At 36.1% G+C, this 18,445-nt stretch overlaps 1 protein-coding gene across 1 annotated transcript in view; it reads left to right on the top strand.

The window, feature by feature from the left end:
* LOC105993437 (dystrophin-like) overlaps nucleotides 1-18,445 on the top strand; it is a gene marked incomplete at its 3' end in the record, with an annotated part of 1,816,642 nt that overhangs the window by 1,771,658 nt on the left and 26,539 nt on the right. Inside the window, 3 exon segments of the mRNA XM_013026710.1 lie at nucleotides 4,241-4,263; nucleotides 7,497-7,516; nucleotides 16,118-16,196. Coding sequence (XP_012882164.1) covers nucleotides 4,241-4,263; nucleotides 7,497-7,516; nucleotides 16,118-16,196 — 122 coding nt within the window.

Raw genomic sequence — 18,445 nt, 5'->3', positions numbered from 1 at the left:
ACATATGTAAAATGTACTATGTGATTTTTCTGTTCTTTTGTATGTTCTTCCCCCATGGTATAACCCCTGTTTTCACTGTATTTGATGTCAGTGTCCTGCATCTTATATATACATTTTTCTAATTTAGGGAGAGGAAGGGAAATAAAATGCTGAAATAAGGATACAGGATGAGGCAGTGTAACAATGAGATGTACAAAACACTATGTTGAAAACGAACTTTACAACTTGGGGGTGGGGCAAAGAAGGAGTTGGGGAAGTGGGGAGGGAAGGGATGGTGGGGGGCAACAAAGGAGGAGGTAACAATGCTCGATAGGAAATGTACTCATTACCTTACTCATGTAACTGTAACCCCTCTGTACAGTATTTCTACAATAAAAGTATGGGGAAAAAAACTGTCCAGGATTTAAACCCTAATATCCCAAACTACATCACATTGTCTAGACTGAGAATGGAATGATAGGATTGATTGACTGACTGATTTTACAAATTGGGTCATCCAAGCATCAGATCCCAAGGCAGACTGTTAAACAATATGATCTGTGAGAAAAGGAGGACTGAAACAGGAATGGGAAAGGGGATCCATTAAATCACATCACTGATCTTAAGAGTTTATACCAGTCTATTGAGGAAGCCTAGCACAAACACTGCCAATTAAAAAAGCCCTGAATTGAGCAGAGATGAAGACAGTCTGTATATACTTGGGAACAGTTAACATTCTTTCCCCACTAGTTTGTCACAGAATGGAACTCAAATCTTTCAAACATCAACATCCGTGTATACAAAATAGGTGAAGCTTTATCTATTGACCAGTAGTTCTCAACTGAGGGTAACTGTGACCCCTCCAAGGACATGCTGACATCTAGAGACATTTCAGGTGGTCACAACATGAGATGATATGCTTTGGGCACTTAGTAAATAGAAGTCAGGCATGCTGCTAGACATCCTGTATTACAGAGGATAGTACTTATGTGCCTTTGTGTGCACCGCCCACCTCGGACAACATACACATCAAGAATTTTCTGAGCCAAAATGTTAGTAGTCCTGAAGTTGACTAACTGCTCTCCTGACACCTATCAAATGTACACATATGTACTGGTAGATACTATGAGAATCTTTTGTCTTGATAATACTTGATAACTAGCTTTTGTTTTTCTTTGCAACCATTAATACTTGTACTTGAAATTCCATCCAGCTTATTTAGCTTTGGGGCACAAAGGTTACCTTGAATTAGTGGACTGTCTTATTCCTGAATAGTTATAAAAATTTGTTTTTTTAAGAAATGCTCATTTGAATTTGGCGTAAATTCTCTTTGTGTTTATTGTCCTTGAGGATTTTACTTTGAGAAGTAGATAAGAATCATTTATGTTTAATATATCCACTGTCTTATGCAAGTGTTACTTCAAAAGTATCAGTTTGTTTTGATGTTTAAATATCCCTGGGCTGTAGGTTTGTTTACTCTACAAGTTCACTCTGCTGTATTTTTCTACATTGTATATTACAGAGCTGAATGTCAGTACCAGCTAAGATTAGAATATTAAACATTTTAGATTACAGTTAAATCAGTGAATATTTACTACATATGCAAGGGTATATTTTTCTTTCTGGAATTTCTACTGAAAAATAACACAACAGAAGCAAACTTACACATTTTGAACCATCTAATAGATGCGTTCTCCTTTAGGGAATTTAGCTCCAGAACTGTGGCTAGAAAAATAAAAAGACTGGTTAATGCCTGAAGGGATAAAAAAGATCAGCTAGCCAAAAAAAATAAAAATTTTCTTCAAAATGTGAAATGTGTGTTCAATCCTAGATCAAGAACTAGATGTTCAAAGTTCTGTATATGAGATTTAACATTACTTTGGAAAATTCTAGAAAAAAAGTTTGATATTAGTACACTGAAATCATTTTTCAGATAGTAGCAGTAGTGGTACTGGCACTTTATTCAAGAAAATACTTCATTGTTTTTATCTAAACACAAAATCATGCATTGTATTTATATCTAACATCTACAGTCACAAAAATCATGAGAAAATCAATTATGAAAAAAACTATACCAATCACTGACTGAAAGCTCTTTGCAAAGAATTGTAAGATAATTAAAAGGAAAGAGGAGAATGATGAGTTGTTGCTCACTAAACTAAAGAAAACAACAATATAAGTGATACTGTTTGACATTGCAGGAATCTCTCTAATCCATTATCACCTACTCCATACAAAGCACCTATTCAAGAACACATACTCCTCAATAGACAAGAGATGCCAAAGTGTCAAATGATCTGTTCTAAAACCATGACTCTATTACAGTCTCTTCCTGGATATTTTCAGCTTGTCCCAGTTCCCACTACTCTCCCACTTGAGAACAACCTATTGCTCTGATTGGTCAGGAACACCCAGATGAATATCGAAAGAGTCTCTCATTAGCTCCTGGGACATTTACCTTTTTGAAACAAGGTTCTTGAGAAGAGGACCTCTCATGTTTCATTATGGCCACCCTCCATAAGAACACACAGTAGACTAGATAAAGAGACACCTGAAAAATGCCTGGCGAATGACTGATTCTTGAACCCACGTCTCATACTCTAAGCCATAGTGTTTGAGTCCTGCTAAATGATAGAAATTGCCTGGTTATCCCCAACTGAGCAGATTCAAAAAAGACAAGCTATGATTTGGAACTTCTGTGGAATCTCCTGCCGAATTCATCCCAATCCTATTATTCTCCTACTTTTCAAAACAAATAAATAATATGCTGTTAAATGATGACCAGGCTTTAACTCACTTTTTAGCAAAATAGACTGTCTCTTCCCAAGCTATAGTAGATATCTTGCTAACCACCAGGATGATTGATAGTAGGGGCTTTTATAAGTCACTGATGTCCTCAAGATTTTCTCACTATGTTTTTCCAATCTTTGTTCATCCACTCATGATTTACTGCTTTGGCCTTATCATAATGTTAGGCAAATGAACACTACTTATTTTGTTTTATCAATGGATTTACATTAATGGTGATTAAACCTAGAGTCCGCTCTATGCTAGACAAGTACTCTACCACTGAGCTTCATGCCCATTCCTAGCCCACAGCTTTCTTATGTCAACCAATGCTCCGCCACCTCCTTGGGCCAGCAGTTTCTCCTGGTTTTTATACGTCTCCCAACCTGTGATGAAACACGGGGGCTTTTCCTTGACTCTTCTTTCTGACTCTATGACATTGAACTTCTTACATCCTGTTATACCATCTCTCAGTTTTGTTTCTGGCAATTTATCTTTTCATCGCCTTCTCCATGTTTTCCATTCATTGTACAACACCATTTGCAATGCACTGTTCTCAGTATATGATTTTCTTCTTTGAATAGATTGAGGCAGAAACTGAAAATGAGGGGAAGATGGAGAGCAGGACAGGTAGAGGGACACAATGAAAAGCAGACTCTTTAAATATTTTCATTCTTAATTTTATCCCGCCAATGAATTAAAAGGAAAATAATCAAATTTTAAAGTAATTATTTTTAAATGTTTGACTGCCTTTCCACAAACAACAGAATGAACTCTCCTCTTTTTGTTGTTCTTGTTGATGATGTTGATTTGTGCCAGTCTTTGTGCTTGAACTTGGGGCCTTGGCATCATCTATGAGCTTTTTCCTCAAGGCTAGAGCTCTACCACTTGAACCACAGCTCCACTTCCAGCTTTTCTGGTAGTTAATTAGAGATAAGAGTCTCACTGACTTTCCCACCCAGCAGACCTTGAAAGTGATCTTCACATCTCAGCCTCCTGAATCGCTAAGATTTCAGCTGTGAGCTACCACCAGCGCTAGGCTGAAAGTCAAGTACTGCTCTGTTTTGACTCAAAGCTAGATTTCCAGTTTTGTTGTACTCAGCTTTTCAAGTGTTTAAACTCTACATCCAAGTCGAAATTAGGACCAAAACCTACACATTCTGCCCTTGACACCTAGAATGTCTCTTCTACTTTTACCCATCATAAGACTACCCAGGTTTGAAAGCTCCATTTCAAATCAACTTCTTCCTGTAACCCCCACTGCCCAACACTATGGTTCTTTTTAACACTTTTTCTGTTGGGGGAGAGGGAGGAATACCCGCTGGGTGCTAAGAAGTACATTTTCCCATCATGTACTTGACTATATCCCATTCTCTGTACATCCATTTCCATATCTGTAAAATAGTCTTTATAGCAGCACTTTCATGAAAGTTCATTCATTGAAATACTGAGTTGGGTACCTATTATGAGACAGGCACTGCCTTGAGGATCACAATAGTGAATGAAATCAACTAAGTTCTACTCTCGAGTTTACTTTCTCATATGAAAGGCTTAAATGAAATATAACTATAAAATTCTTAAAAACAACCTTTGAGATGTTGTAAATGGTTCTATACTTATCTATCATTACTGTCGTGGCTGTTGCTGTTGTCTTTCAGTATTTCTATTAACAAGGAAACTACGGTTCATCGGCTTCTTGATAAGATATTGATGGTCAAATGATTAATAAGAAATTTGACTTCTGTCTCCCTGACTCACAAAAGTAGTGACTTTCTACTATATTTCATGTCTGGCTCCCAAAACCAAGCCATACATTAGAACTATCCATGGACTTTCAAGATAAAATGGATTCTCAAGCTTCAACCCCCAAAGAACAAAATTGGAAATGGTAGCAATAAGAATCTCTATCATTTAAACCCTTCCTGGGTAGTTGAGATGTACCATCAAAATGACTACATTGCATTAACATTTTTTCCTGTGCTACTTTGTTATGTTTATTTGTAAATATCAAACCCATGAATTCATTAATGATGGGCTTTTTGCTTTTATATTTTCTCCTTCCTCTCCTACCAGTGTTTTGTAAGCACTCAATAGATATTTGAATAACTAATTGCTTAATTATTTAATTAAAGTTGCTCCTAAAATGCAAATACTCACAGCTGTAGTACTAGAAGCCCATTATGAGCGATCATTGATCTCCCTGGGGATATTTATTAATCAGCTAAGAACTAGTAGTTGAGAAGGACAAGCTAAATAAACATCTGGGAATAGAACCAAGAGGTTCCCAAACCAATGGTAGCTACAATATTTCAAATTTTATGATCTCTTCCTTTCCGTACCCTTCCTTTCCCTTCCCTTCCCTCCTCTCACCTCTCCTCCCTTCTTCCCCTTCCCTTTTCCCTTCTCATTGGCAACTTCAGGTAAAATACAAAACCTGTATTGCTAAAAATCAAGAGCTCTTTGCCCTCTTAATTTTGTTTCTTTTAACATGGCATATGTCTCTCTTTTAGAAACTGAATGCGGGGGTGGGTGATCTCTTCTTTATAGAAAAGAAATCTTTATTCTTGTCATACCACGAGCATGAAGTGCTCCACTATACATTAAGATTATAAAGCAAGATCCCCAAATGCAGTGGGCTGATTATTCACAGAAGACATATTAAGTCAAGAAGCTTAATTTTTTTTCTCTCTTTGCTAAGGCACAAAGCCTGGGGCTATATGCATTTTTATTACACTTTACTGTCTTGGTTTCACTTGAGGATTAAAAAGAGAGTCAAGGTACAGTGCATGTATCCTGATGGATTTTAGGATTTCTTGCTTTAGTGAAAGGAAGAATCTCATAAAGTACCTGAGATTATTGCTCTGGGAAGTATACCTAGTTCTCTGATGACCTAGAAATTCAATCTTTTGTTTCTCCTATAAAAGATCACATTGTATTGTGGAAATTTTTCCCCCTGTAGTTTTCTGCACTATGTAAAGCCACATTAAAAAAAAAGCTTCGTTTAGATTTGAAGTGAAAATATCTAAAATAGTTTAGGGAAGTCTTATGATTATTCTGGGAGCTTACAAACAGCCTTGGAGGTGGAGAGAGGTGGCAAAAAGGAGGAGGAAAGCAGTAGGAGAGAGGGAAGGAGGGATATGTAAGTTAGGAAAGTATAAAGACAGCAGTCGGAGAAAGCCTGTGTAGACTGGGTGTGAATCCATTTTTTAATCCAGTTCTGACAAATCTCCACCAAGAACCAATAAAAACGCATAGTTCTATCTTGTCTATTTTTATTATGAAGAGCTTATTTAATGAATGACTTATTTATTTAGTATGTGACGTCTCCTCTGATACACAAAAAAAAAGAGAAAGACTGAATGTTGGAGGATTTGGAAGTACAGTAGATGAGATCTTCCGGTTTACTGATTTGTAAAGAATGGCATGATACTGGTTTGGCAGCTCTGCATTACTGAAAGAAAAGAAAGGCGCTTTTCAGTGGCCAGAGAGGAGAGCTGGGAACTGAAAATGGGCTCCTGGCAGACAAGGTTCTTTGATAGGCAGACAAATTGACTGTGAAGGGAGTCAATGTCAGAAAGCTTTGGAAATACTGTGAGCATGGGGTGGGATTTAAGGAGGTTGATTTCCTTAAGGATTATAGCTTGCAGACTTCAGCAAATTCCCCCTTCCAACCTTCATTAAAACGATGATTAATAGAACAAACTGAAATTCTACAAGTGTATTATTACCCAAAATGTAAGGGCTTTGCCATTGAGATTAAAATATTCTGGTGCTTTATCTTTTTCTTCATTCATCTTCAGGGTTTCAACCTGATTCAGTCATTTTTTTACTATGAATTTATTTACTCCTCTATATGCTGTCTTTTTGTTTCTCTGAATGATGCCAGTTCTCTTTTATCCCATTGATATTTTTTAATTGCCACTTCTGGTCCTTGGGAATACTTCTGCATTCTAATACCAAGAGGCATAATTATGTAATTAGCATGCGAATATTATGCTACTTTTGGCCTTGAATAACCCTAGGAAGGAATGCTCCACTGACCTCAGAAATTTTCTGTGAGCATGATACCTTCCAAACATCGAATAAATAAAGCTGAAGAATAAATAGCCAAATGTAAATGATTTAATGGAATTGGTGTTGCAAGGTGAGAACCACTTGACTTTTAGCTCCTGTTGCAAATCACAAGATGTATTAGAGAAGCTTTAAAGGAGAACCAATTTTTTTAAGTTAAAATCTGCATCAAGTTACATCATGTGAACAGGATAATTCCACTTTTATCTTTTAGAGACAAAACATTTTTCTTAGAAAAATTTTTTTAAAAAAGCAAAGAGAACCAACATTTCCTATGATCTTTTCGCCCTCTCTGTCACAATTTTCAAAACTATTTGTGGATGTAACTAAAACTAAAGATATTTTGACAAATGAAGCAATAGGAGGTTGATTGCTGCTTTTCTAAATTAAAATTAATGATACCCTTAAGGTACTTGGGTCTATGAAGTCAACATAATGTTGATATAACCTGACTCCATTATCACAGAATGAGGCAATTGCTGAGCACTAAAAGCAACAAACAAATCTCAAAGTGCATTTCAGAAATTGGTGAGGTGAAAGTTTTAAGCCTAAACAATGGACAAAGAACTTGCTGCTTTTCTTGCTTTTCAAGTAATGTAAGAATTCCTCAAAAGTAGAGGAAAAAGGCCCAGGGGAAACAGTGCTTGCCTCTAATCCAGCTACTTGGAAGGTATGGAGGGTAGGGATTGGAGGATTATGGTCCGAGGCTGGTCCTGGGCACAAAGCACCAGACCCTATCTGAAAAATACTAAAACAAATAAGATTGGAGCCATATATGATGCCTCACATCTGTAACTTTATTCAGGAAGCTGAGAGAGGAGAAAGGATCACAGTTCAAATGCAACCTCAGACAAAAACATTTGTGAGACCCCCATCTCAATCAATTAAAAAGGTGGACACAGTGGTATACACCTGTCATCCCAGTTACACAGGAAATATAAACAGAAACATTTCAGTGTAGGTTACTCCATTAGGAAGAAGCAAGACCTTATTCGAAAAATAACAAAAGCCAAAAAGTTTATAGTAATGTCTCAATGGCAAAGTACCCACTTGACAAGCACAATCCTGGAGTGCAAATCCCAATACCTCAAATCAAGAGCACTGGGATGTGACTCGAGTGATAGAGTGCTTGCTAGAGGCCCTGAGTTGAAATTCTAATACCATATGTTAATATATGTACACGCTCACAGACAGACAGACAGACAGACAGACAGACACACACACACACACACACACACACAAACACACTATAGACTAATGCTGATCATAGAAGTTGGCTCCTAGCTAGGACCCTGTATGCCTCACCCATCTCAGTGATGTACAGCCACTTCATATGAAACACTATGAAGGCTGGGGATGTGGCTTAATGGTAGAGTGCTTGCCTAGCATGCATGAAGCCCAGGGGTCGACTCCTCAGTACCACATAAACAGAAAAAGCCAGAAGTGGTGCTGTGGCGCAAGTGGTAGAGTGCTAACCTTGAGCAGAAGTAGCTCAGGGACAGTGCCCAGGCTCTGAGTTCAAGCCCCAGAACTGGCAAACAAACAAATGCAAAAAACCCCACTATGAAGTCTATGTACTATTCTGGTAAGTTGTATAGAAAAAGAGTCAATGCTGGGGATATAACTCACTGTAGAATAGAATACAATCAAGAAGCAGGAAGTAGAGGAACAGAAGAAGAAAAGGAAAAGGAAGAAGGAGAGCAATCATAAAAGACTAAGAGAAGAATCAATAATGACATAAAATGGAAGCAGAGAAGCACATAAAATGGAAGTGGAGAAGCAATGAAAGGAGTATTTTTAATGGACCATCATAGGTGCCTATCATCTCAGCTGTGGAAATCTCAGCTAAGAAGACATAGCTAAGGGGTACCAGCAAAAAGGTCCTAGATAAAGCATTCCAGCTAAAGATGGAGGATTGCTTGAGCCCAGGAGTTCAAGACCAGCATAGGCTGGTTACATAGCAAAAATGCATGTAAAAAAAGATAGATTAATGATAATCTCAGATGGCACATGGTAGTATCTATGCTAAAACTAACTAATGATCATACTCCTTCTCAGTGTAGACACTGGGTGGACACTGCTTTCCTGAAATCAAATGCAAGGAGCTGTTTAATTCCTAAGTCTCCTAAATAGCAATAATTAATTAATTAATTAAAACAAAAGAGACTAAAGTGGATCTTGCATTTAACAAACCTAAATTGCTTGGCCACAGAGCTATACTTATTACCAATGCTCATCTCAAACCAACCTTTTATTTTTCTCAGTTATAACTCAATTCGAAGAGTAGATTTTAACTGAAAAAGCTTGCAGTTGGACAAAAGGCTTTTAATTCAACTAAATCTCAGTCCAGTGTCTTGAATAGTGTTTAGTCATATACTTATGAATGTTCCATGTAAGGATTTAGAAATGAGAATGAGTTCTAAAGGCATGCACTCAGAATACTGCAGAGAATGCAAAACTGCAGGACAAAGATCTTCTAAGTAGACTTATGAAGATGCTTGTGTGCATGTTTGTAGTTTGTTCATTAGCATCACAGTACAAGAAGTTTTATTGATTGGATTTGGTTTGTTTAGGGTTTCTTTATATGAGCTCATTAGTATAGGTGTGAAGTCTAGGTCTTACAAGCCCATAGATATTTATCAAGGATTTACACAAATTGAGAGCCAGAAAATCAAAATGCATGTGCCTAGCTACGTATTTTCGGTACATTGGAGAAAATACAATTTCTGTATGTGGTATCAATAGAAAACACCTGGACATGGGAAGAAACTACAGAGTCTAACAGTGCATTTCCTCATCATTAACTGATCTGTGCCCCTCCAAAACATCTGGTGAGAAAAACTCAAGGTGCCTAGCTAGTCAAAAGAAGGAGAAAAAAAAGGAAAGCTCTTTAGAATTTAAAACAAAGTTAAGTCATCAACATCTACATTTAGATAAATTTATTTGAAATAATTTCTAAAAGCCACAGCAGTTGCTCCTTCCTTTTCTCTCTTATATTTAATCTGTTAGCTTATTTATAGTAATTCTGAAAAAACGGAAAGCTTGAAATGAAGATTTCAGTCAAAAGTCACAAAGCTATGGACTGAGCCTCAGGAAGCAGTCACAGCTGGGAGTTAAGAATATGTTAGGATTAATTTAGTTGGATGACTTAGTACTCATCCATTAACCCTCAAATTACATTTGCAAGTCTGCCACATTTGTGGTTAGCACAGTGCCAAATAAATGATAGGAACTAAAAATGTCATTCAATCAGTTGTTACTGAGCATCTCCTGGGTACTAGACACTGTGTTAAATTGCGAACAAGACAGACAAGGTCTGTTGCATTCAGCTACTTATCCTTTGAATGAATATAGAGACGTTTTCTAGGGTTGTGGATGTAGCTCAATGGTAATGCACTTACCAAATACGTGTTAGACCTTACTTTCAATCTTCAGCAACACAAAAAGGGAAAAAAAGCAAAACAAGCTTCTTACTGGAGCAAGACAGGAAGTCTCTTCAAACACACATTGTTTACAGAACTTGAATAAAATGAGAAGGAAAAGAAGAATAGATAGCCCTCAAAGCTATATAAATATGATTTTAAAATTAGAATCAAAAACCATGAGGGACATTTTTGTCTTTGGGGCTGTTTTCTAGACATTATTGCTTTATTTTTTAATTTAATATCATAGCCAAAATGAATCTAATTTTTTTATTCTTTCCTGCTTTTTACTTTGATTATTGAAATTGGAAGGAAGGGAGAGAAAGACAGGATAATGATGGGGAGAGAGGAGATGATAAAGAGGTGAGGGAAGGGAGCGAGTAGAAAGAGAGGAAAGGGAAGGAACTTTCTAAAAATTTGTGTCAGGAATCTTGGAAAGGAGATTCTTTAAAATATAATTGTTATGGTAAATCCATGAATCAACCATATACTAATTCACTCAACTAATGTGAATTGAGTATCCATTACATGCCAAATAGTTGGCTAAGTCACCGAGGCTGACATGTGGGGGGGAGATTTTAGCCCTGTCCTCATAGATCATATTAAAAAAGGAAAAGACCTTTTTTTCCCCTCCTGTAGAACTGCTGCAAACTAGATGATGAGTACTCATGGACCAGATGGCAGTTTTCTTCCCATCTGGGATAGTTCTGAAGAATAGACCCTCATGTATCAATAGATAAGGTTTCTTCCAGTTCTAAGCTTTCATGATCTATGATCTAATAGTAGAAACAGGATGTATGCTTCCAAAAAGATGTTATACGTCTATTACTTCCTCAACACTCCTGTACTACTTACTGCCCCAGGCCTTTCCTGAGCTTATCACTATGTCTCACTTCCTACCCTTTATGCTTCCAAAGAATAGAGATTATAGTTTGTGTTATTTATGTGTTCATTTTATTAACACATAATATACTTTTATGAACACATATATAATTTTTGGCCTTTGCTTTCTGGTTTATGTATATTATATTATGTTGACTAAAAACAGAGAATGTAATAGACATTGTTGTTTCAAACATTCATCAAATCTCATTTCCTTGCATAATTGCTCACAGAACAAAGTGCCTTAGTGCTAAGTAGCCACAGCTTGTGAAGACATTGGTTGCCTTCAAATGTTTCTTTCTTTAGTCTTTCAGTTAATGGCACACTCAGTGTACATAAACATTTCCTCCTCATTACCTTACTCATGTAACTGTAAGCCCTCTGTAAAGTATCTTTACAATAAAAAATTTAAAAATTCCTCCAATGATAATTTATAAAATGAAATATTTATGCTTATATTTTTAGTTAAAGTTATTTTCTGATTATTTTATTCCATTACATGATACACTTTTAATTTCAGTCTCACTCTTATGTGATATTGTAAGTTTGAGTCATAGGATGGAAATTCACTTTAAATTCTTGACAGCATGGGGTAACTCTTGAAACTACTACTGGAAATCTCCTTGTATAAAAGTAAACAACCTTTAGAGATTGAGAGTTATAGTGGACTCAGGTTGCTACATCCATGTGATTCAAATGACAGGGTCTGTGGCTCACTAATACTCCTTTACCATCTCTATGATCCCCTAGGGATTTCTTTAAGATTTAAGATAATTTTCCAATCTCATATGCCATCTTTATCTCCTCCACCCTGTCCACCTTTATCTCCTTTCACCTTCATCTCTTGACTAAGTTGTTCATGAAATAACCCATTCTAAATTTAGAATTGTATTCACTTGCATGTGTTCTTTCATAACCATTTTCCATGATAATATGGTATCTTGCTCTTTAAGACCAAGAATTGGCTTTGTATTGCATCATAAAATACATCCATGACTAAAGTTTCATAGATATATACACTTCATTTGGTCTATGTTCAACAAGTTAATTGATTTTAAAATGAATAAATTTAATAGTAACTATTTAGTAAATATTGATAAAATATCCTTCGTTCAATTTTAATTTCCTAGAGAGTAATTAAGAGCAAGAGCCAGAGTGAGCCAGTATGAAACCTGGCACTGGCAACTTAGTAACTACTTAAGCTTCAACACAATTTCATTTGATTTTTTTACACAGTGTTTTCCTACATAGTCCAGGCTTGCCTTTAGCTTTCAGTGCAGCTTTCAGCCTGTAGCTGAAAGGGGCCTTCAGTCCCCTTGCCTCAGCCTCCCAAGTGCTGGGATTATAGATGTGTATCATCAAGCCTGGCCAAACAAGTTTCTTTTTAAGTCTCTCATGGCTATTTCTACATCAATGAAGTGGAATAATAATATTAAATCTTATCACAGAGTTACTATGAAGATTAAATTTTAATGCATACTGTCTTGCACATAGTATTTAATATTGCCAATTTTATATTGTCGACAGTGTACTGTATACTAAAACTTATTCATCTCCATTTTAACTGTAATAGCAACAACAATATCTATTAACCTTTATTGAACAATTACACATTCAGAAACTAAGCTAAACATTTATATTATATACAATATATAACCTTATTTGATACCCACAAAAGCTATCAAGTAGGTTGTATCATTGTCCAAATTTTACTAATAAAGAAAATTAGGAGTATAATAATTTACACAGAGCCATTATACTAGTCAGAGTCCCCAGAGATATAGGATCCCAATATAAGTAAAATTAGATAGATAGAAAATAGAAGATAAATAGATGATAAGAGAGAGAGAAAGAGATTTGAAGGTATTAGATTATAACTTTATAAAACCTAAGAAATGCCTTGATCTGCTGTCCCGAGCTTGAGATCAGGAAAGTTGGTGGTAGACTTCCAGTTTAAGGGAAGAGGTCATGGAGTTGGGGGTAAATCCAAGTACAAAGACAGGACGAGACTAATGACAGCTCAAGTAGGCAAGAGGGCCAAAAAAGAAGATACCATTTCTTCTCTTTAGGCCTTTAACTGATGGGATGTGCCTGCTTATATTTGGGAGGGAAATACTCAGAATCCATGGACTATGATACAAACCTCACAGTCAGCTCCATAATAATGTTTAATTGGGGCATCCTCTGGCACAGACACTTTGACACAAAGAACTAACCAGCACACTTAAGCAATCAGTGTCAGAATGTATTCTGGTGCACTTCCATTTTAGGAGGGTGACAGTGAATGATCCTTGCTTACCACAAGATTTACAATCTATTTTAGGAGATAACTTGTGTTCATATCTAAAATGGAGGCTGTAATAGAATTCTTTCATGTATATGTCAGGTACTGTGAGAATACTAAGGATTCATTCTAACCTGGGAGATTCTAACGGAACTTATGTAGAGAGGAAAGTGGGGTAGGGCATTGGAGAGAGAAAGAACCACAAGCAGAAATCTCTCCGGCACTTTGTTAGTCAGAATATCACAGAACAGCAGAGAGTTTGGTGGATTCTGCAGGTAGTTTGGCTGGAAGTACAGAAGCATAAGGCAGATCAGACAAATTTAGAATGTTCCTCTGCTTCTGTATCTATAACAATGAGGCAAATCCTTTATTATTTTTAGAACCTTTTTTGGTTACCTAAATATTATGCAAAGATGGAAGAGGCTAAGGCAAAAGTGAAAAATGATTGTTGGAAATCTATATTGGATATTATGTTGATATTGGAACATTAGAGTTAGTGTTAGGCTAGACAATCTGAACTACTTTTCTGATGAGCGGAAGATCCTTTTTACTTGTTGAGAATTCTCCACACCACAGGAGCCCATGGATAAACTAAACAAAAGTTTCCCATAAGCTGTTGACAACCAAACCAACATTCAGGGTTAGAGAGCTATAGGAAGCCTGGGGCTACCACTAATACTGGCTGGGTGAAATGTCAGATGACAAAGTACACCATTTTACCACCATGAACTTTTTTCCTTTATTCCCACCAAGAATGGAATTCACTGAGCTTTTAGGACACTGGGCAATTTTATATTAGAAAATCCTAATAGAGAAAAAAATGGATGACAATATTTTCTTTCTGCTGCCAGAGGCATATTTCTCAGTAATTACCAAATCCACTGAACATTGGAATCTGAAATTTTTTTTCATCACACTGAATACCCTATTTTGATCCGAAATTCACTGTTTGTCCCTATTTCTTTGATACTTCATTCTTGACCATCTGTTCTTTATTAGCAATAGTTATAACCCAATAGATCATTATTAATTAATATTAACTCCAAAAAGTTGGTCAAAAACCATAGTCTGACTAAAAGATAAACAATAGGTAATTTTGATATCCTTTAACCCCTTGTTTTTGGTAGAAGAATTAGTTTCTACCAGATTCTGGTGGCTTACACCTATAATCCTATCTACTCAGGAGGGTGAGATCTAAGAATCTCAGTTTAGAGCCAATCTAGGCAAGCAAATCTGAAAGATTCTTATCTCCAAGTTACCAACAAAACATCAGAACTGAAAGAGTGACTCAAATGTAGCAAAGAAAAACCAAAAGCTAAATGAGAGTACAAGGCCCTGAGTTCAAGCCCCAAAACTATTACACACACAAAAAAATGGGCCTTTGTACTTTTTGATGATACAGAGTGAGACAGTAGCTTATTTGTGGATGTTAATGATTAGTGTGTAAAGAATATCATTTTTGTCATTTACAAGACAAATCATATCCTTTGTGTTTGGCCTTTGTTTGATTTTTTAAAAAATAGGCCTTGAGACCATTTACACTTAGGATATAGTAAAACCATAATCATGGATTGGACAGCCAAACCATCTTAACAAAAAGGAAATATTATTTTAATTGCTTCTCCTTTTTTAATACTTTTTATTGTAAAAATACTGTACAGAGGGGTTATAGTTACATGAGCAAGGTAATGAGTACATTTCCTTTCAAACATTGTTACCTCCTCCTTTGTTTTTCCCCTACCATCCCTTCCCTCCCACCACCACAGCTACAATCCCCCTCCCCCCTAAATTGTGAAGTTCGTTTTTCAACATAGTGTCTTGTGCATCTCATTGTTACAATTGGTCAATCTGTATCCCTATTTAAGCATTTTGTTTTTTCCCTTCTCCCCAAATTAGAGAACTGTATATATAAGATGCAGGGCACTGACATCAAATACAGTAAAAACGGGGTTATACCATGGGGGAAGAACATACAAAGAAACAAAAAAAAACACATGGTACATTATAAATAGGAACAATAGCAAGAAATAAACCACTTGTGCCCCTATCTTGGGGTTCATTTTGCTTAGCATCATCTTATCTGGTCATATGTACATAGCTTTTCACCTTTTCTGCTTCTCCTAGACATATATTAGTTATTGCAAATAAGGGAAACCATGAGACCTATGTTTCTTTGGGCTTGGCTTACTTCACTTAATGTAATTTTTTCCAAGTCTTTCCATTTCCTAACAAATGGGGCAATGTCATTCTTTCTGATGGAGGCATAGAATTCCATTGGAGATAGATAGATAGATAGATAGATAGATAGATAGATAGATAGATAGATAGATAGATAGAGATAGAGATTGATATATATGTCACATTTTCTTGATCCATTCATCTACTGAAGGGCATCTGGGTTGGTTCCATATCTTTGCTGTGGTAAATAGTGCTACAATAAACATAGTTGTGCTGATAGCTTTTGTCTGGTCTTTTTTGTGATCATTTGTGTAAATGCCCAAAATTGGGATTGCTGGGTCATAGGGGAGCTCTATGTGGAGTCTTTTGAGGAACCTCCATACTACTTTCCAAAGTGGTTGAACAAGTTTATACTCCCACCGACAATGCAGTAGGGTTCCCTTTTGGCCACATCCCCTCCAATTGTTTCTCCTTATATGTGATGAAAAAAACGTTTCTCTCTTTTTCTTCCCAGGTGGCCGTGGAGGACCGTGTCCGGCAGCTGCATGAGGCCCACAGGGACTTTGGCCCAGCATCCCAGCACTTCCTTTCCAGTAAGTAGTTCTCAGCTTTTGTGTTTTAACCTCTTTGGTGCATCTTAAGAGCTAAGAATTAAGAATTGAATTCCAGCCCTCTCTGATACGTATGGTGAGAAATATAAAATATCTTTAACTATAACTTTGTGAATGAATTCAAAAGTTAATGAACAGGAAGGTCAGTCCGATCATTTGTCTGGTCTTCAATGCATAATTCTTTCCTGCAATGTATTCACATGCTAACTTTATTAATATTTGTCATTCTGTCAATATCAGTTCATTTAATGCACCTCATATGATCGAATTATGATATAATCACACAACACATGTTCTTGTGAATTTATATGCTCATGATAATTCATTAAATTCCTTTTGACTCTAAGTGGGAATCTCAACATATGAGTTTGCCTTCCTTAATTCTTTTTGTTGCCTCTGCTCATTCTTTTTATTTGCCAGTTTTAATATATTATTAATAGTATTTTCTTATTTTCACATCATTTAGGTACTATTAGTAATTATTACATATTTTATAGTTAATCTAAAGAATGATAGCTTTAGCTCACTAAATGTTTAAGTACTGGAATATTCTATTAATATACCAATATATATTAATTTGGTACCCACTGGATGGTTGTTAATTTATCCAATTATTTCTCCATACAGGTACATACAGCTGTACATCTCCTGTATGGAGTTAACATCTATTAGTATTTTGATGCATTACCTTCTGTTCAGATAAGAGTATATATAAGGGTTTAATCATCTTTTCAAAACAATCATTTTTGCCTGGCAATATTACAAATATTAACTGATTTGAGACACACATTTGCATACCTAGTGAGAGAGCTAAAGTTCAAAGTTTAAAAAAATCATTCCAGAGTCTGTGTTTTTAACCACTACCCTGTACTTTTACTTAATTAGTACATTTTGTAGAGAAGAAGTGATTCTATATGTTCCCTTTGCAATCTTCTGCTGTATTCACTTATTGCTGATTTCTTGTCCTTTTCATTCCATTCTCTGTGGACTAATAAAAAGATCCATGTTCACAAATTCTATGGAGTATTTGACTAGGCACTTCACGTGTGTCTCCAGTTGGCCATTGTCTTTTAAAACAAGAATTCCTAGAAGATATTGATCCTAATTTTTTTGTTTTATGTCAATAATGGATTAATTGAGAAGTTATAGTTTCTTGGATTTCTAACCATACTACATACATGTAGTCTACTTATTAGACACAATCATACATGCTTAAAAATTGCCAAGGAAAAATAACTAGATTTCAATGAGTAAGAAAATGGCTTTTATAAAAATACAAAAGCTACAAAAATTATAAAAGTTATAGATTTTGTCTCTATGTTTTTCCAAATCTCTGATTTGCTTAACTTGCCTTGGTGACAGCCATTCTATTTAATTGAGATTAAATGTGATAGAATATTCTGAAATGACTCATAAGCCATAAATAAAAATATTACTATTATGAATTCTTCAGGTACTCTGTGTATTCCTTCACATTTGCTTCCCTTTGTCTTGTTCCCCCTCCCCCAAATTCCCCTGTCTTCCCTATTAAAAGCCTATTCCCAGAAAATGATACGTTATACTCATTTAACCCAGATGACAGGTAAAGTTTAATGTGTACTTCTCCCGGGTTATTTGCATTTTAATAGGGTAAAAAAATCTATAAGCCTGAGGAATGGCTCTCTAGTGGTATAACATCAGGCAGAAGCTCCGAGCTTCTGGACCATCCTCATACCTTTCAAAGCATATCTTATCATGGCCAGTTCCAGGACGGTCAGTTCTGCAGACATGGACACTCATAAAGAGATTAATCTAGGGGCTGGGAATATGGCTTAGTGGTAGAGTGCTTGCCTAGCATGCATGAAGCCTTGGGTTCTATTCCTCAGCACCACATAAACAGAAAAAGCTGGAAATGGCTCTGTGGCTCAAGTGATAGAGCACTACCCTTGAGCAAAAAGAAGCTCAGGAACATGCCCAGGCCCTGAGTTCAAGCCCCAAAACTGGCAAAAAAAAAAGATTGATCTATTTGTCTGAATGAAGCCAGCCCTAGAATCCACCAATCTTGTGGATACCCAAATGAAAAATCAATATATGCCTCAAAGCTTTGCTCATGCATTTTAAAAATATTTCAACTTGTTTTAAATGATATTGAAGATATAGGACAACATGGACTGTGTCTTCATGCTGTCATCTTTTAAATTATAAAGGTAATGTATACTCGTCCAGGAACATTTAGAAAACAGAGAGTACAA

Source organism: Dipodomys ordii, unplaced genomic scaffold (genome assembly GCF_000151885.1).
Source record: "Dipodomys ordii isolate 6190 unplaced genomic scaffold, Dord_2.0 Scaffold96, whole genome shotgun sequence".
In the NCBI taxonomy this organism is placed as follows: domain Eukaryota; kingdom Metazoa; phylum Chordata; class Mammalia; order Rodentia; family Heteromyidae; genus Dipodomys; species Dipodomys ordii.
Note: the sequence above shows the minus strand (reverse complement) of the source record. Positions and strands in the feature narration are given on the sequence as shown.